The sequence below is a fragment of the Suricata suricatta genome, chromosome 3 (genome assembly GCF_006229205.1).
Source record: "Suricata suricatta isolate VVHF042 chromosome 3, meerkat_22Aug2017_6uvM2_HiC, whole genome shotgun sequence".
Classification (NCBI taxonomy): Eukaryota; Metazoa; Chordata; class Mammalia; order Carnivora; family Herpestidae; genus Suricata; species Suricata suricatta.
In genome coordinates this window covers 59,083,869-59,105,019 of record NC_043702.1, presented here as the reverse complement: position 1 = coordinate 59,105,019, position 21,151 = coordinate 59,083,869, and the positions used below count along the sequence as shown (strand labels likewise).

The following is a 21,151-nucleotide window of genomic DNA, read 5'->3' as shown; positions in this document are numbered from 1 at the left end:
GGAAAGGGTGACTAAAGGACCAAGGAACTAAATTAACTTTAAGATTGTAACATATGACTAATGTGAGGTAAAAAGTTGGAAACAGGTAATAAAAAACTGAAAAGTTAAGCCAAATAAAAAAAGAGGAAAAAGCCTAGATATAACTAAATTTGCCTATAAAGTAAATGTTTCCATTACAACCCCACCATTTTGTCCCTTCCCAGGAGCCTTAGTCTTTTTTCACTGATGCTGTAGTATGACCACCTCATTCCTCACTCTCACCTCAGATTATTTTAGGCTTGTTCTGTCAGCCCAAACGAACCGTAATTTTCTAAAGAGCAAGTACCACGGGTCTCTGAAAAAACAGACGGACTAAGACTCAAACTCTGGGTCCATTATTTATCATAACTCTCAACATGTTACTTGTTAACCCAAGAATCCATTTTTTTCATCAAATTTTCTTAAGTAATCTCTATGCCCAATGTGGGGCTTAAATTCAGGACCTTGGGATCAAGAGTCACATGCTTTACTGACTGAGGCAGCCAAGGATCCTATTCCCATCAGTTTTTAAATGTGATAATACAGGTATAGGATTGTGGGGATTAAATGGGAAACATACCAGAAACACACTTAGTACAGCATCTGGAATAGGTACATACTCTATAAATGTCAGTAAGTGCCCAATAAATTTTCTTATCTGAGTAGCTATCCTATTACTACAAATATCTGTGTATTTTCGTATTTCAAAAGTTCAGTCATGTGCCACCTGTTAAATGATTAGCAGATTCTGCCCTAATAGCTTACAAGTAACTGGTAGGGCTTATGAAATAAGTGGTTTCCTCTCTAAGGTCCCATTCAGCTCTGTTTTCAACTACAAGCCACAGAACTGGCAGTCTAGGTCCTAAGTATTGCATCACTAACCTTCAGGACAATGTGCATTAGTTATTTTGGTTTTAAATTTAAATACTCTGAACAATACCTATATTAAACAAAACAAAAATTCTCAGTGAAGGCTATTGCTGCCAATTCTCCTGAGTCACTCATTTCTATATGGATTTATTTGGGAATTTAGTATATACAGAAAATTGTCAAATACTTAATCTCTAAAATGGCTCATCAGTGAAGAAAAATTCAGAATGCTGTCTGCAATTTTCAAACGGCACTCCAGAGATACCTTAAGGGAAAGGAGGCTGTGTCTCAAAAATTGTTAAAGAGGAGGGAGAAGGGAAGAAAGAAGCAGATGGCTATGCTAAGGCTCCAGGTTATCAGAGACACATCCTCCACCTCCACCTCTGTGCTTGCAAACACTGCATTTCTCATTTTAACACTTGAGATTCTATATTAGACTTACTTTGAAGAAAGAGTTCTATGGCTTAAAAAAGATTTGAAAAACCACCAATCTTGATCAGTTATTTCCTAGAAAATCCTAGAAAAAAAGGGACATCAACCAGGCCAGCTTTGTATTAGCACAAGGCATAAAATTTGCTCATATCAAGCATTTAATACAGAATATTTTCAAGCTGGCTACTGCTCTCATGGATGCTGTCATTTCATTTTTATCTTCTCTGTTTTTTGTCAACTGTTTCCTTACAGTTGACCATAATAAAGAAGGCAAAATAAATATGGAAGGCAAAATAATATGATTTGGCTTTAAAGCAAAGATGGAAAGATTACAGCAATTATAAAAAGTCAAAGAATTCTGACATACAACGGAACAGTGGGTAGGAAAAAATGATGAAGGAGAGACTGGTACTATTTAAATCAATTTAGCTTCATAAATGCTAATTTGTAATCATACCAAAACCTGAGTGATTACTCTGGCATTTAAATGTTCTAAGATATTAGTGAGAATTTACACAGTACTTTCTAGCAGTTGAAAGTACAAGACAAATCTAAAGGACTCAAGAGGTGATTGTGACATAACTGAACTAATGTTTCCATTTTACTTGGAATTTAAGCCAGTGATTATTAAACCAGGCTTTCATATATTAGGAACTTGTTTTATCTGGCTCCTTCATGTATTTTTAAGATAAAAATACATGTGTTTCTTCAATGCAATTAAGACAAAATATAAGAAAACTAGAATCTTAACACTGTCACAGGGGAGGGAGATAAATCAGTATGGAATATGCCATAAAAACAGATAACCACCTCTATCAACCTCCAACGAGAGATATTTAAAATTAATTGGCATAAATGCATTATAGGAAATTTTAACAGTATGTGAAAAGGTACCATTATAACACCAACAAAAGAGTGGATATTAAAATTTATCCTTCACCTCCACCTTAGCCAGAATTCATCAGCCCTAATTAGACAACAACAAAAAAGATCAGGTACCATCATCTCTAATGAAGTTACTACAGTTAAAACAGATATATTTAATCTCTTCCTGTTAAATGAGAAAATACTTTAAAATAAAGTTACTCTATTATTAAATAATATCTATAACAGAATATTCAATCCTCAGACTTGTCAGAATGAATGTTTTCCAACTGATTCATTTCGCTAAAGATTGGTTTCAAAAATACAACTCACTGGCTATTCCAATCATAGAGTTACTTAGGTATCAAATTTAAGGTCACTGTACTTTGAACAAATGGCATGACAAATCTTTTTGCCAGAAGCTGGTATTACCAGTGTTCAATTTTATTCCACATTTCTAGGCAAAATTTGTTGAACTAGATGTAAGACAGGAAAATGCTGGAGAAATCTGTTACTTTAATGGCATATATCAAAACAGCACTGAACTAGAAAGGAAAATCTGGAGCTATATAAAAATAGTCAATGTAAAATAGATGTTCTATTCAAGAATATCAAATGTACAAGATACTGTTTCTTCCAACCTTTTGCTATAAAAATTTGGTTAGAAGAATAAGGCACTATAAGAAAGCTAAAATTCTATTGTAAAAATTTCTTTGCTGCTTTGCATCAAATTTACATTTTGATAAAACTATCATGAAATATGTACATCCTAATTCAAGGATGATTTTGGGCTGGCAGGACCTGAAATTCACAGTCTGTCACTGCCCAAGAGTCAAAACTTTAATATTATCTGGAAATGTTTGCTTGAATCTTTGACACCTAAAAGAAGATTGTTGTTATACTGTTGATTTCAATATGCAGTATACAGTTTATATATGCAACATTTTGGGGGATCCTATCTTGAAATAAGGGCACTTCCTTGCTGTCTGAAGTAAATCCAATCAACATTATCAGCAATTCTGAATGCAGCCTATTTTCTGCTGTACTGCCTTTATTATTTAATAATATGTACTATCAAAGATGGTGAAGAGCCTAGAAGATAAACTTGGGTAACTGCCCAAATAAAATGTGTGTGTGTGTGTGTGTGTGTGTGTGTGTGTGTGTGTGTTTAATGTTCACTTATTTTTGAGAGAGAAAGAGACAGTGAGAGTAGGGGAAGGACAGAGAGCAAGGGAGACAGGGCATCTGAAGCAGGCTCCAGGCTCTGAGCTGTCAGCACGAGAATGATGTGGGGCTCAAACTCACAAACTGTGAGATCATGACCTGAGCTGAAGTCAGGCATTTAACTGACTAGGCCACCCAGGCGCGCCAAAATGTGTGCTCTCTTATAGGTAACTTAAACTGTGCCAGCTCATAACATTTTTAAAAGCCTCAAGAATTTTTATTCTGCTCACAAATACACAGTACCTACAACCACATTAGCACCTAAAAGAACTATAATACTAAAACAATCTTACTGTCGATTTTTAAAAACTACCTTAACTTGCCATTCTCACAGTCTGACTTTTACGCTCCTATCATCTGGACCCATTTTAATTTGCATTCACATATGTTTAAAGGAGCATACCAAGTCTTCAATATTGATGAAATGCAATTTTATCTCCCATTTTCTTACAATTTACATAGCATAACTATTTCTTGGCATTTTCCCTTTTCTGGCTTTCCTTTTAAGGCTTTATTTGTTGAACAGTATAGACTAAAAATTAAAGTTGGACTTTCTCCCCTATTCATATGATCTTGTAAGTTTTCAAATCATACAATCAGAATAAAACAGCCATATAGAGCAACTGCCGTGGGAGGAAAAAGCAAATTTTCAAGATAACTTATTCTGGAAATGTTGGCATTTTGAAAGTGCTTACAATAGTAAAATTTAGAACAGTGATTTCACAACTTTTCTCCCGGTGTGACACTCATGATGGATTAACATACTCCTGTACAACAGTCCTATAGACATTTCCTTGAACATGAATCCCTAGATCCTAAAACAATTTCTCTGGGATAGACACTTTTAAGTGTAAGCTTCGTGACACAGAATATGCACACTAAAAATTTTAAACATACTGCCAAAGTGTATTTTCAGAGGGAATGTCAATCTACACTTTCACAAACACTGTGAGAATGCCCACCAATCATTAAACATCTACTTGATTTGTAAAATAAATAAATAAATAAATAAATAAATTTTAAAGAAGGTGGTATAACATTGTTATTCTATAGAGCAATACTAGATTTATACCCCAAGAAAGTGAATTCTTTGTTTTTTAAAAGAAATCATTCCATCATTCAACTATTAGCCCTGATTTTCAATGTTACTACACATCATAGCCACTTACGAAGCTTTTATTTAAGCTCCTGCTCAAGTCCCCATTCCAAATTTAACCACCTCTGGAGAGAGACCAAAGGAATCCTCACTTTTAAAGAGCTCCAAAAGTGATGCTGATGTATCATCAGGATTAGCAATAGTCAATCTATGTATATAATAATAAGTCCTGCATATTCCACACTGGAAACTGTCTAAAATTAAGAAATTATTAATATACTCTTCTATTAAAGCTTTTAAAGACCAAAATTGTGACATATAGCTTTAGCAGAAAACTCATTAGGATATAAGTCCAATGAGTTGTCATGGTTACTCAGTTATTTTAGAAAATGATAATTAATCATAATACTGTGTAGCTGCTGATATAAAAATATATCTAATATTTTAAAAACTCTATGATAGTGTAACACAGTGAAACTGAATTTGTCAGTAATGTCAGCTTGTGCTGACTGCCCTTAAAATCCAGACTAAAAGCAGTATTTATCAGATAAAATATTTGTGAAATGCTTTTAGTTCAGTCATATCTTGGACTGGCAAATCTGATGTTACTATAAATCATTTTAAATCTAAATACTGCCAAAAAAGAATACCTTTTTTTTCCTTCAAAAGATTAGCTAAGATCATTTATCTAACCAATGAGTTATACATTATCTTAGTTCTACAGAGAGAGGGTAGACACCATAGTTGAGAGTATCACTTTAAAACAAAACAGATACTTAGGAATTAGAATTTTGACTGTTAACTTACTATCTGTGGGCAAATTAATTAACCTCTCTGGACTTCTGTTTTCATACTTAGGAGATATGAAACTTAGAGAGTTGTAATCTAGCTCTACAAGTAACATGCTAAAACTATACTCTCTCCTTCATTAATGGGGTGGTACTCAGCAAGAGGATATTTTGCAATACCTGGAGATACTTTTGGTTGCCACAAAGGGGCAAAGGGGAAGGGGAAAGAGTGGGCTACAGAGATGTAGTATGTCAGGCAGACATGCTGATAAACATCCTGCATTGCACAAGACAACCCCACCCAGGAATTCTCCATCCCCGAATGTCAATAATGTTAAGAGAAGCCTTGCTTTGATGAATATCTAAGAATCTTCTGTAGTTTTTGACACAAAAGCTACCTGTGTAGTACAGTGCAACTAGAGTGGTGGTAAATCTATTCATTCAAAAAATATTCACTGAGCATATGCTATGGTCAAGCACTAGGCCACGTTTCAGTTTAAAGTATGTCTTCAGTCTCAGAATGACTTGGCATTTTTCTCTCCCAATCTTATTTTCATCAATCAGCTTAAAACTTTCTTGTCCTAAAAACAACCAATCACTGACACTAAATGCACTTGTACAAAGGGAAATATGTAACAGCTGCTTATTTGCTTCCTAAATAAAAGTTACAGAATCATTATTTCAAGATTTCATGATTTATAAGAAACTGAATGATTATCTAGACAGAGTATATAAGAATTTCCAAGCAAGGAGCCTGAATACTTTTCCTTTGAAAAAGCTTCCCAGAGATTTTGACATACACACACAGTTCTCTACCGTTATGGAAAAAGAGGCACAGTGACAGTATCAAACCCACATTTGATTTCAATTTTTCCTTCCAGGAGTAAGGACATATATATATGCAACTGGGATAGACCCACTTCCTTTGCTGTGAACCCTGTCATATAACATATTTTAGGGTCAAACAGTATCTTTTAGCTGAATATAGCTCCTATAAAAGCATGTCCCTTAATGGATAGTGGTAGAATTAAATAAATACAGTTTTTTTTTTAAATAAAAGGAAATTTTACAAAGAAATTCCAGGAATTTCATAGGAACTTTTAAATCTTGTAATTTAGAAGTATGATTATTAGTCTTATAAGGGAGAGAAAAAACAAATTTACTCTTCTGAGAAAATGTCTTTATTAGTGTTATAAAATACACCAGTTTGCATGCACACAGAGTACTGTCCCCTTCAAGATGACATTGTCATTACACATATTCCATACTGTATATAGCAACACTGTTATATACAGTGGTTTTGATTTGCCCCCCCCCCAACATAGTGAGAAGTAATGAGAAAATACTACTATCTAAATAGTACAATTTAGATAAGAAAAGACAGGGGAACCCAATCAAGTAGAAAACCACAAAAGATATTTATCAGGCTAAAACGTTTTAGAAAATAATGTAAGCAGCAGGATATAAAGAATATTTCTTCAAACTGATGGAGGTACTAAATCAATTGGGAAATCAATCTTGAGGAGCTAATAGATTTAAACAGAACAACTGAAAATCAAGGGAATTCACCCTTGGGAGGAATAGGCATGAAAATTTAACTTTCAAGGATACTTAACTATATATAACAATTCATTTTTCAAGTTTTCTTCTTTTTTACTAGATGTTCAGACTAAGATGTTAAAGAATTCTCTGGGTTCTAACAAATATAGAAAAGTAAAACTTTAATGAACTAAAAATATCAACCTAAAACCTAAGATTTAAGGCCAGTATTACCTACATTTTCAAAGAGAATCATAATTTCCAATCAGTTTAGGATACCTAAGCATTCAATGGGGAAACATTTAACCCAAACACTATTAAGGGGGCAAAAAGGAAATACAAATAGTAGAGATGGGTATGAATAAAAACAAAGTAAAAACAAGAAATATTCTTACTACTCTCCCAATCTAGCCAGTTTACTAATACAAGATAACCCATTTAAATAATTCATACATGTGTATAAATTACATGTGTAATTTTAAAATACCTTCTTCAACAAAGGAGATTTTACATTAAAAATAACCTATTAAAGAACTCAATACACAATACCCCTAGCTCTAGAAATGAAATCATACCCTGCTAAAGCCAGCTTAAAGCTAGCTTTAGGTTTAATTCCCTAGTGTTAACTTCAACTTCCTCCAAAATATGAAAATAAAAAACCACACCTAATGTAATTCTTTGAAAATTCTTTTTGTAACAGAACAAAACAAACCATTAATGTTTCAAAATATCTTTAATGCTATCACTTAACTTGAATGAGAAAAAAATCTCATTTAAGCTTCAAGACTACTTCTATAAACTTAATTCAAATGACAAAGCTAATCAGAACTTTCATAAAATGACCTTCATTAATCAACATTAGAGATAAATTAAGACAATCAAGGTACCATATCATATTTATCTTTCATTACAATCATTAGAATCCTAAAAAAGCATGTAAGTTTAAATGTCTAGATGCAACAGCTGTCCTGGATTCTGTAGATCTAGAACTTAAAATCCTTAATCCTAAATAACTTAGAAATCAAATACACTTGGACCAAAAATAAACAGTAATTCAATGCCAGTGGACAGAGGGTTAAAGAATTAACCTTCCTCAAGGGGAGGGGGGGGGGAGGTCTTCAGTTCTAGAAAAAGAAATAATCTATTTTAAATTATCAACTCTGGTTCACGTTATATAGAAGTACTACAAAAGATGGTTAAAGATTAAATTGAGGCAAAAATAAAGTAATTTGACACGTGTGTTTGCTTTACCAACATTATTATGTAATATATTGTATGTAAGCACACAGGTATAAACAGACTTAATTCAATTATATTTATATTCAGTCACAGATATTTCAACCTTAGTAAGAAATCAAATAAGGCAGAGATATGTAAAACATATTCTAGGACATCCAAAAGGAGAGGGAGGGAGAAGAATTATGTTATTAGTGTTCATTATAAATTCCTAATGAACTATATGATACATAATTTATTTCAGGATCTGGGATAAGGCTAGGTGGGGACAGCAAATGCAAAGAATTTATAGGAAGCAGCAACGGTCTTTGTGCTTAGAGAAGGGTCCTACAAGAAGAACTGCAAATAGGTGAATGAAGGCTGATTTTAAAATTTAGAAAACACTGATAACCAAGGAATACAGGCTCTTTCCTCATCCTCGTAAAATAATCTGGACATTTAGCCAGCCGACAATGCATGTATATCCTATTTCTAACTCCTTCAAACATTCTAAAACATTTAATACAAGATGAATGGCCATCTCCCTCCATCCCCTGTAAACTCCTTTTCTGGTCCGTCCCATAAATTTTTATCATTCTCACACCCACAACCCATTCATGATTCTTTCCTTCAGCTGATAACCTCTATTTCACTGTGAAGTATGAGAAAGGTCATCTGTTGAAAGTTTGCCCATCAGGGGAAAGTATGTACCCTGTCAATTCTATCCACAATGAATCCAACCAACCCAGGGCCTGGATCTTGGCATTTCATACCACCTCAAAAAAAAAGGTGTTAAGTTTGATTCTATTTTCTCTCTTTACAGCACTTTTCCTGTCCCATTGTCACGGCTCTGCTATGAACCCTTCCCTAGTACATAGTATGTCAAGCCTGTTAGGCTCTAGATACCATCTCCTTTCCTTTATCATCAAGATTCTGCCAAAAGTAGTCAATATTTGCTGTCACTACTTCTTCACTATCCAGTCTCTCCTTGACAGACTACAGTTTGGCATCTTGCTACCATGAGTCTACAAAAACTAAGCCTAAGTGACAATTCTTAGTCACTTTTTGTAGTCATTATCCTAACTGACTTCTGTGACATTTATTCTTCTTCTCTTCTACTTTTTCTTCCTACTGTCTACCTCCTTACCAGACTGCTACTCTTTCTCTAGCACACCTACCTCGTCTGCTAACATTTCCTAGCATTACACACACTATCAAGATGAGTTCAGATACAGAAGCAGTTTTTAAACTACTGGGTCTCAGGACTCTGCACAAACTTTAAAAAACTGCTGAGGACCCCAGAGCTTTTATTTATGTGGGCTATAATTATCAATATTTACTATTCTAGAAGTTAAAACTAAAAAGAGTTTTGAGACACTAAAATATACAAGTCATCAGAGTGATGTCATCATGTGTCATTACAGACTAGAAAATTTCACTGTAAATTCATGAGAAAATGAAAGTTAAAAAAGCCAAATATGTCTTAGCATCACTATAAAAATTGTTTTGACCTTCGGAACCCTCTGGAAGAGTCTCAGAGACACCACCCACTCCCCTCCCCTGCTCAGGAATCCTATCATCACTCAAGCCTTTAACACCTGTGCCAAAAATTCCTGTAAGTCTTCATCTCTAACCTGACCTCTTTCCTGAACTCCAGATAGCTCCTACTGCCTAACTGAAGTACCATCTTCAATTGGTCAATTCACAGATATTCAAACTCACTGTTGTCCAGAATTTAATTCATTACCTTCTATGCTAAATCTATGTGTCTTCCTTCTGTGTTGTCTATTCTCATCAAAGGCACTGACATTCACCTAAAGCCAGTTAACTTTAAATAACCCTATGCTCCTCCCTTTCCTTCTTTACCCTCATTCAGTCATCAAACCCTACTAATTATACTTTTATAATCTAGTAGAATCTGAGAGCTTGTCAAATGCAAACCCTACTCCAGACCTAAAGACTTAAGGACCTAAAGACTTAAGGAACCACTGCTAATTCACTTGCACACTAAAATTTGAGAAGCATAAGCCTGGGAGGTGATAATATCAATAACCAAAGTTAGAAAATCTGAAGGAGAAGGCAGAATCCAAAAGGTAAACTTGAGTTAGCACCCTGCCCACTTGAAGATTTTCCTCCTATTATTAAAGCATGGAGGTTAGCAGTTTCGTAAAGGTGGCAGTATTTCTTAACTAACTGATCTTCCCAACTTAGGTTTCACCTCCCTCCCAACTCTATCCTCTCCATTGCCACCTGAGGGAGCCCTCCTCATCGCTACTTTGCCTTTTGTTTCTCCTGCTTAAATGGTTCTCCATTATCTAGACAAAAGTCCAAATTCCTCACTATAAAGTACAAGGGCTTTCAAATCCTGACTCCTACTAATCTTTCACCACATTCTTGCATATCCTACCTATGCCAGAAGTCTGTAAACCAGGTGAATCACACAGGGAGTTTGTTACAGTTTTAAGCTTCTCGGGCCATCTAAAGTACAGCTGGGGTTGAGAATCACTGCCCCATATCTTGAACAAAACTATCTCCCATGCTTTCCTGCAAATCCAAAAGCACATCTTAGTCTCTCTGCCCTTGTGTTCCAGGATGAATTCATAGCCTTTCTAACAACTCAACCACCATCTTTTCTTTAAAGGAAGGCTTCTTTTTTCTCCCCTCTTCTTGAAACCCTGCAGGCAGACAGAATTAGGGGTTCTGGCTCTTTGCTCCCACAATACCTCGTGCTCACTTCTTCTATCTAATATAGCATAATCTACACTGTTTATGAAGCAGTCTGTTCTACTAGACAACAATCTCATGTGAAGACAAGGATTGTACCATATTTATCTTTTATATTCTCTGTGCTTGGACACAGAGGGTAGAAGATAATAGATATGTAATAAATGCTTACTGAAAACACAGCAAATTTTGGAGCCTTATGAACTGACCTTAGAATGATGTAAAAAAAATAAAAGAAGCACAAACAAGACGAATACCTTCCTGCCTATGAAACAACTTCATTAACAAAGAGAAAAATCTCTCTGTTCTAAATTCTACATTTAGTAATAAAAAGCAAACCTACATATGAAGTAATTCACATATGAACTGAAATGATTCAGTAGAAGTAGATTCAAATCAGCCTAATAGTGAATATCAGATGCTTTCAGTTTTAATAGTAAAAGGATGGAAAACAGAAGGGTTCTGGGTGTCTGAACAGAATATTGGGTAGGAGGAAAAAGCCCAACTGAAGAAGCAAAAGCTCAAGATATGCATTAAGATGCATAAATAAAATGTGGAAATAAGTGACAGGAAGAAAAGCGCTGAAAGAATTGAGGGTGAGGTGGGGTAGAGGTGGGTGGCAGAGAACTGCTATTTTGTTCAAATAAACTTTTAGTACTAATTGTTCATAAAAACAAAAACTATTATTTAAGAAAATGTAATGGATCAAGGGATGGATTACCAAAAGAATAAAATGATATCAGAAGACAGTGAAATACTACATAAACTTTACTACTAGGTATACCAGGAAAAAAGTAGTATTTCCATCCTACAATCATTTACTCTAAGCAACTTCACTTAAAGGCCTACAAATACCTGTATTTTGAAGTGTGTAAAATTTCATCCCAAGGACATTCATTAAAGTATCTTCATAATGAAATAAAACCTGGAAACTATTTTCCAGATAAGTACCTTCCTAAATGATAAGACAAAAAAAAAATTGCTTCTTCAAAAATCTTAAGGAAAAAGTATACGCTCTAGACCTTTTCAAAATACTGTGCCACTTGAACTTAACCATTCACTTGTAAAAATTCCAGATAAAGAACACAGAACAGCAAAAGTTCCAAAATTGTACGATTCTCCATTGCTGCCCCAAATGTCAAATTTTCTGTACAAATTAAGCTAAGTATACGCAATGGTTAGCCAAACTGTACTTCGCTGTAAATTACACTATGGTCTTAAAAGAAAAAAAATTTTTAACTAAAAATACAGCCCAAAGCGATTCTTGGAATTCTTTAGAGGGAAGTAGTACTTTCTTATAGGCTGATTCTTTCTAAAGAATTGAAATATAATATCTATAGCTTATATTGGGAGCATGAGTACCTATAAAGAACATAGAAATATATAACTATTATAGGTGATCTAACTTGTACTGTTTTGCTATTAAAAAAAACTTTCAAAAACATCAGATGTGGTGAAAAGGGAAATATCTAAAACTATTTTATTACCCTTCATAAAGTAACAGTCTATGAAAGGAAAGACATGTGAAATTACTAAATAGACCAAAAATCTGCAAATACCAAGAAATGTTCCAAAGTCCAGGAGATATAAAGTGAAAACATTCTTGATACAGTTTTCTGAAAAGCTGTATTCTGACTAAGTCTAAAACTACACTTTATAAGGACTTAATGTAAGTGTGCCAATTTGAGACAACTAAGCTGCAATAATCTGGCGCTACAGGGGCTACTAACGCTTACCTCAAGGGAACCTACTGCAGATAAAGTCCCGTCACTTGCACAGTCCTTTCAGCTGCCTGCCAGTTGTCTCTGTGGAAGGGAAAGCCTGATGAGTGAAAACCCTATGCCACACTCCTCCTGAGTGTCAGGGTGCCTGCATAGAACTGCACAAAACTGTCTACCTAGAGATTCCTAGATGTTTTCAGTAACACAGGACTTAAAAAGATGCCACCTTTGATATTCTCTTTCCGCTGAATACCAAAACCAAATGGCTAAGAGTTACTAAATGCTAACACCTACTGGTATTATCAGGGGGATATATCTACACTAACCCAAGCAGAAAAAAGACTAAAATGGATCAAAGAGAAATAAATTAACATTGAAGAGAACACACACACACACACACACACACACACACACACGCACACACGAGCGCGCGCATGCGCGCATGTTGAAAAGTAACAGAATGCTATAATCTGAGCAGAGGTTGTATCCACAAAAAGTGATGTTGTAGCATCAGGAAGTGAATGCTAAAACCCAAAGAACTTCTTATCTACATATTTCACAAAGATGCTATCAAGTATATCATGCTCACTGTTAACTGTACCATGGATTCAAATGCCTACTTATAAAATCGCATGTATTTTCTTAGTGGGTTCAGTAAATGGATGAGAGGGGAGAAGATTATCCAAGTAGTTTTAAATACGAAAAGTGAAAAACAAGAGTATGAAATTCCACAAGCAATTTCAAAGAGAAATAGTAGGTAGGTATATCTACATCTCAGTAAACAAACCCTTACTCAAAACCAAACTAAGAGGGGAGTATAACAAAAAACAGTAGAAAACTGTAGAACGTAGTTCAAAGACCACTTTCATCTACTAAAATTATGAATGGTCAGTAACTGTCTTCCATTAAGAACACTTATAACATTAATGTACAAGTTCAGCTACATAACCAAAGAAACCATATTTTCTTTCTAATGCCAAACAGTCTTCAGCCTGAATACTGTGTTTCATAAAGCAGAACAAAAATGCTCCAAACAGAAACTTTAGCATTCATGTTTATTAACACAAGGATTGGGAGGGTGGGGAACTATTAAAAGAAAAAAGGTGATTTCAGCTTTTACTTTAATAGCACCATATTTAAAATAAGTTACTTACCTCAGATTCTTTGTCACTTAAAGATCCCAAGCTTCCAAAACTGTGATTAGAACTTTCATTATTTGTTGAAGCCTGTTAAAGATTTTTAAAAAGATAAAAATTAGGAGTCATTTTAAATGAAACATACTACAACGTGGACTATCTTCAAAAGTGAAAGTAAAGTACGATTCCTTTAAGCAAGGGAGTTAAATGAAGTAAAACTAAGAAATATCAACTTATTAGCACTATAAATATCTTGGAAAGTTTTATCAAGTCAATAAAGATCTGTATTTCAGGAACTGACTTGCTTTAGCTGACTTTTTAGAATACCAAATTCGAGGCAGGGGGTCTGAAAAAAAAAATACCACCAAATTCAAGAGCAAAGGAACTGGGCTATTACTTGGATAACAAGATCTCTAAAATTACTACCCAACATATAAAAACTGATGCTTCCTTTCTAAAAAAGTATTCTATGTGCTCCTTAATTTCCTTCACAATCTTATCAAATATCATCATATACCATCTACACACCTTTGCTTACTTTATACTATCAAACTAGACAATCCCTGGTTTTTTTGTTTGTTTTGGTTTAAGAAAATTTTTTCCCATCTTTACTATTTTAATTGAGTTTCTATACTTCCTTTATAATATTCTTTTTAAGTTTACTTATTTATTTTGAGATACTGAGGGAGGTGCAGAGAGAGAGAATCCCAAGCAGGCTCCATGCTTCAGCAAACAGACCAATGCAGGACTTGATCCCACAAATCATGAGATCATGACCTGAGCCGAAGTCGGACACTTAACTGACTGAGCTACCCAGGCACATCTCCTTTATAATATATTTTTTAAATTTTTAAAAATTTTTTTGAGAGAGGCAGAGAGAGTGAACAAGCGAGCAGGAGAGTGGCAGAGGGAGAGGAAGACACAGAATCCAAAATAGGCTCCAGGCTCTGAGTTGTCAGCACAAAGCCCAACTTGGGAATCAAACTCACAAACCACAAGATCATGACCTAAGCCAAAGTGGCACATTCAACCAACTGAGCCACCCTAGTGCCCTTCCTTTATAATATTTTTAAACAGCGACAGAAAGGAATGAGCTATCCTTTTGTAGGATGACATCTGCTCTGTGTCCAAAATGTTTCTATGATGCTCACTATTTTGTAGACTTTTTTGGACCCTCAAAATAAAATCAGTGTCTTCCAGAAGTGTTTAGATCAGAGGATGACAGGCTATGGCATATTTATCAAAGATGAAGCACGAATGACCTACGTGTACAGGCAGACCAGCTGATACCCGTTTTCCTACAATCTCTTAAGAGCAGGAACTAATCCTACTGTTAAAAGGTTGGAAGGCGTATAATTTACCCTTAGGCTAACTTCTAAACCGATGACTCTCGAGTCATTGCCTGTATGTCTAGTATTATGCTGGACAAGGTAAAGGCTGTTTTCAACACAAACCAGCAGTCAAACTAATTAAGATTCAAGCACTATTTGGAGGAAGGTATAATATAATTAGAGCAGGATTAATAAACATCATAAACAGCCATTAAAAAGTCATCAATTAGATTTAGGGACAATGGAGGCTGTACTGATGTTTTTGAATATCCCCAAATCCTCAGATAAAAATATAAACCCCAAATCCACAGACAACATTTACAACAAAACTGGCTGACAAGAAATCTCCATGAATTCTCTCCAAAGAGAACATGGAAACAAATCACCAGTAACCACAGGAACTGCATCATAGGAGAGGAAGCAAAAGGAAACAGTGACAGAACTGAGAAAAGAGACTCTGAAAACAGCAATTTAAGTACAAGGGCTATCATTGGAAGGGTTTCTGTCCTTTCAAATAAAGATTAAGTTACAGGAGACCCAAGGTGAAGTCTGAAGTTGGAGCAATCTAGTCTCTAGCTATGAACTCTTAACATATCTCTCATAAGAGGATCACAATGAGGAAAAACTACTGGATGCAAAATCAAAATTGAACACAAGAGGTACCATGAAAATAAAGGAAAGAGAATATTCAGATAAAAGCAAAGAAGGGAGCAAAGCCTCAAAATTTCAGAAAGCAAATGCCACACTTTTGAAGAGTGCCCAAAAACAATAGCAAAGGGAACTCTGTAAGAAAAGCCATTCTAAACCACAAAAATGTAAACAACAGAAAATGATGTAGGTCAATCCCATGAAGTTATAATAAGAAAACAAAAGAAGAAGAAGAAAAAGAAAATACGGGATAGCACCCTGTAAATAAAACCACACCAGGAATACATACCCTCAAAAGAGGTGAAAACTATAACCTATTTCAAAATGAGCTTTAAAAAAATTACAAAAATGACTCAAGACATGAAAGAACATAAAACTGATTTCAAAAAAATTGAGATTTAAGGTTAACAGAACTCAGGAAAGCATCAGAAATAAGAAAAAAAAGTTTCAAAAAGGAAGGTTAAGCCTGAATAAACCTAAGAGAAAATACATAAATGTAATGCTTTATGACAACTAGAAGGTAAAAAGGAGAAACATTTCTGAAATTCAAATGAAGGGATAAAAAGGATTTCGGGAAGGCAACAACGAATGAAGCAATAAAAATTCATCATTCAGGTAAAGTAAGTCTTGAAACAACACTACCAGAAGAAAACAAATAGTAAAAAGTATAATTCAAGAAAACCTCCTTGAAAATTAAAAATAAATTTGAAACTACCAACTGAAAAGCACTCGATATACCTAAAAATACCAACCCAGAAAGCCAATATCAAATTTTTGTAAGGAAAACACTATATGCCAAAAAAAGGGGGGGGAGAAAGAAAAAAAGGAGTAACATATTTAAGATATTCAAGAAAATATAAATGTTTTGTATTCAGTAAAATGGATTTTGGGGGCACCTGGCTGGCTCAGCCAGTTAAGCGTCTGATTCTTGATTTCGGCTCAGATCATGATCTCACAGTTCATGAGTTTGAGCCCATCATTGGGCTCTGTGCTGGCAGTGTGGAACCTGCTTGGGATTCATTCTCTCTCTCTCTCTCTCTCTCTCTCTCTCCCCCTCCCCTCCTCGTGCCTTCTCTCTCTCAAAATAAATAAATTTTTTCATTGATTTTTATAACACATAGAAGGCACAGATAAACTGTTACCAAAATGCCAGAAATCAATACTGCTCCCGTGAGCCCTCCAAAAGAATCTAGAGAACAAGTATTAGATAACCAAAATGAAGTTAAGAGCTTCAACCTAAGAACTAACAGCAAGCAACAACACTTATATGTTGATAAAGATTAAATGAGAAGTACAAGAAAGAGACATAAAATATAATGGCTAAAGCATGTAAAGTCGTTAATAGTAAAATATTTTTAAAATAGGAGATGGCGGGGGCGCCTGGGTAGCTCAGTTGGTTAAGTGTCTGACTTCGACTCAGGTCATGATCTCATGGTTCATAGGTTCGAGCGCCACATCAGGTTCTGTCCTGACAGCTTGGAGCCTGGAGCCTGTTTCAGATGCTGTCTCTCTCTCTCTCTCTCTCTGCCCCTCCCTTGCTTGCACTGTTGTCTCTCTCTGTCTCAAAAATAAATAAAGATTTAAAAACAAAATAAAATAGGAGATGGAAGAGGATGGAATTACAAGCAAAAATGTTAACTGTTTTTGGTAATCACTTTGGTCACTATGATAATACAACTATTGTTATTTTGAGACTACTGTGTGTAAGATATGGAAAGGAATAAATAATTATGTGACCTTCTAATTCTATCATCTGCTTTATGTCCTTGAGAACCACAACTTTTAGTATAGAAGAAAGAAGATAGAGATTTAAGTAAAAGTCTTGTAAGTTCTGATTTGAATTAGAAATACAAATATAAATTCAGAAGGTATTTTTCCCTTTTAAAACAAACAATAAAAAAGATATAATGGAGATAGATAATAGAGTATCTCATCACACCAACATTCCTATAGATAACTATATATTCTGGAAAACAACAACTACTTAAACGTATTTGAGCAACCAAAGGTAGGCAGAATCTGGATAGAAGGTAACATCTGAAAGAAAGGAACAGAAACTGGGTTTTCTATTTCTGCTGCTTTCACCTGAAGAAAGGTCCTAGTATGAGCAGCACAGAACAGCTGGAACTTGGATCAAAATATCCAGTCTTACCGGCTTCAAAAACCAGGGTTTGGAGTTACTGCAACAGTTGGAAAGTGAGAGAGCATACACTGGAAAAGAAATAATCACAAAACCAGAATCCCATATTCTACATATTAACTCTATCCATGTCTATGGCTGGTCATTAATATATACATGGGTGAAACAGACTCTAGCTGTCCAAAGAAGGCTGCAACAACTGAAAAGAACAGTTGGCCACCATCTCCTATGGGGAAAGACAGTCTGGAGTTTAGTCCAACCAAAGTAATTGCTTGTTAATACAAATAATGACCAAAATACCAACTTTCTCCAGAAGAAGACACCAAACCCCACAGTCACTATAATGTATCATTCACAGTGTGAAAGATATAATACAAAATTTCAATAGAGATCAACCACAAGTAATCCAGATATTGAAATTGGCAACAATCTCAAAGCAGCTACTATAATATGCTCAAGATGACAAAGGAAAATGTTTATAATAAATGATCAAATTGGAAATTTCAGCAGAGAAATATAAAAAAGAACCAAATGCAAATTCCAGAACTAAAAAATTCACTCTCTAAAATAAAAAATTCAGGGGCGCCTGGGTGGCTCAGTAGGCTTTTAAGCCTCCAACTTCGGCTCAGGTCAGATCTCACATTCGTGGGTTCAAGCCCTGCGTCAGGCTCTGTGCTGACAGCTAGCTCAGAGCCTGGAGCCTGCGTCCAGTTCTGTGTCTCCTTCTCTCTCTGACCCTCCCCTCTCATGCTCTGTCTCTCTCTGTATCAAAAATAAATAAAACATTAAAAAAATTTCTTAAATAAAAAATTCAATGGATGGGCTTAATAGCAAAATGAAGGGGCACCTGGGTGGCTGAGTCGGTTAAGCGTCCAACTTCATTCAGCTCAGGTCATGATCTCATGGTTCGTGAGTTTGAGCCTGCATCAGGCTCTGTGCTGACAGCTCAGAGCCTAGAGTCTGCTTCAGATTCTGTTTCCTTCCCTCTGCCCCTCTCTTGCTCACCTTTGTCTGTCTTTCTCTCTCAAAAATAAATACTCCTTTAAAAAAAAAAAGCAAAATGATAAAGCACTGAAGAGCTTAAAAAAAAAAGAAGAAGAAAGGAAATTACTCAAACTATAGAAAGAAAAAAATTAAAAAAGAGTTGTCTGTTGGACACTGAGGTGGTCTAACAAAAATTTATTTGGAATCATAGGAGCAGAAAAAATATTTGAAGAAGTAATAGCCAGGAAATTCCAAAATTTGGTTAAAGAAATAAATTTACATATTGAAGCAGCTGATTTCTCCAAACAGAAATACAAAGAAATGTACATTATAATCAAACTATTGAAAACCAAAACTAAAGAAAAAAAAATCTTACCACAATAAGATATTACCTTGCACCTATTAGAATGGCTCTTATCAAAAAGACAAGAAATAACATGTTGGTGAAGATGTGGAGAAAAGGGAACCCTTGGCCACTGCTGGTGGGTATATAAACTAGTACAGCCACTATGGAGAATAGTATAAAGCAGGGTAACCGGCTGAGTCAGTCGTGGAGCATGCAGCTCAAGATCTCAGGATCAAGAGTTCGAACCACAAGCTGAGTATAAAGATTACTTAAATAAACTAAAAAAAAAAAAAAAAAAGGCAAGTATGGAGGCTCCTTAAAAATATTAAAAAATAGAATTACCAGGGGCACCGGGGTGGCTCAGTCAGTTAAGCTGACAACTGTTAATTTTGGTTTAGATCATGATCTTACAGTTCATGGGAATGAGCTCCATCCATGTCAGCCTCCACAATGACAACATGGGGCATGACTGGGATTTTGTCTCTCTTCTCTCTCTGCCCCTCCCCTGTTCTCACATCTCCCCGCTCACTCTTTCTCTCTCAAAATAAGTAAATAAACTTAAAAAAAATGCCATTACCATATAATCAAGCAACCCCATTTCTGGGTATTTACCCAAAGAAAATCAAACACTAATGCAAAAAGTTATCTGATCAGCAAATCTAAAGGGCAACTAACAGTATGGGAGAAAATATCAGATAAAGGGTTAGTATCCAAAAGCAATAAAGAACTTATCAAATTCAACACCCCCAAAAAAACAATTCAGTGAAGAACTGGGCAAACGACATGAATAGATACTTTTCTAAAGAACATTCAGATGGCCAACTGACACATGAAAAGATGCTCAGTCAACACCAAACAAAAGTACAATGAGATACAACTTCACACCTGTCAGAATAGCTAACATTAACAATATAAGGATCAACAGATGTTGGTGAGGATGCAGAGAAAGAGGAACCCTTATGCTCTGTGCTTGTGGGAATGCAAACCGGTGCAGCCATTCCAAAAACAGTATGGAGGTTCCTCAAAAATTTAAAAATAGAGCTATTCTACAACTGCGCAATAGCACTATTAGGTATTTACCCAAAGGATACAGTTATGCTGTTTTGAAGGGGCAAATGAAACCCAATGTTTATTATAGCAGCAATTTTGACAACAGCCAAATGTCCATCAACTGATAAACATGTGGCATAGAAATGCAATGGAATATTACTCAGTTATCAAAAAGAATGAAATCTTGCCATTTGCAACCATGTGGATGGAACTAGAGTGAATTATGCTAATGTATTATTTGTCAGCGAAAGACAAACATCATTACTTCACACACACATGGAATTTAAGATACAAAACGGATGAACATAAGGAAAAGGAAGCAAAAAATGTAAAAACAGACAGGGAGATAAACCATAAGAGACTCTAAAATGCACAGAATAAACTGAGGGCTGCAGGAGGGGTGTTGGGTGGAGGAATGGGCAAGGGGCATGAAGGAGGACACTTGTTGGGATTAGCACTGGATGTTACATGTAAGTGATGAATCACTGAGTTCTATTCCTGAAATCATGTTAACTAACTTGGATTTAAATTAAAAAAAAGAAAAGGAGTGTACTTGTGATGGGTACTGGGTGTTGTCTCAAAGTGTTAAATAACCAAATTGTACACCTGAAACTAATATTACACTGTATGCTAGCTGGAATTTGAATTAAAACTTTAGTTACCTGCACCCCATGTTCACTATAGCATTATTTACAACTGCCAAGACACGGAAGCACCTTAAATGTCCATCAATGGATGACTGGATAAAGAAAATGTGGTGTACATATATACAAGGGAATATAGTCAGCCATTAAAAAAGGGGGTGGAATCTTGCCACATATGCTAAGTGAAATAAGTCAAAGAAAGACCAAAGTTTATGATCTCACTTAAATGTGGAATTTTAAAAAATAAATTTAAAAAATAAACAAAAACCACCTAAAGCCCAAGCACACAGAGAATAGATTAGTGGTCACCAGAGACAAGGAATGGGGGGTAGGTGAAATGAACAAAACAAGTCAACTGAGATACAAACTTCCAGTTATAAA

At 35.2% G+C, this 21,151-nt stretch overlaps 1 protein-coding gene across 1 annotated transcript in view; it reads right to left on the bottom strand.

Moving 5' to 3' along the window:
- The window catches only part of TLK1 (tousled like kinase 1), a 138,769-nt gene that overhangs the window by 64,674 nt on the left and 52,944 nt on the right, over positions 1 to 21,151 (bottom strand). The window contains exon 3 of the mRNA XM_029934394.1: positions 13,646 to 13,717. Within this exon, the coding sequence (XP_029790254.1) occupies positions 13,646 to 13,717 (72 nt within the window). The remainder of the gene's footprint in view (positions 1 to 13,645; positions 13,718 to 21,151) is intronic.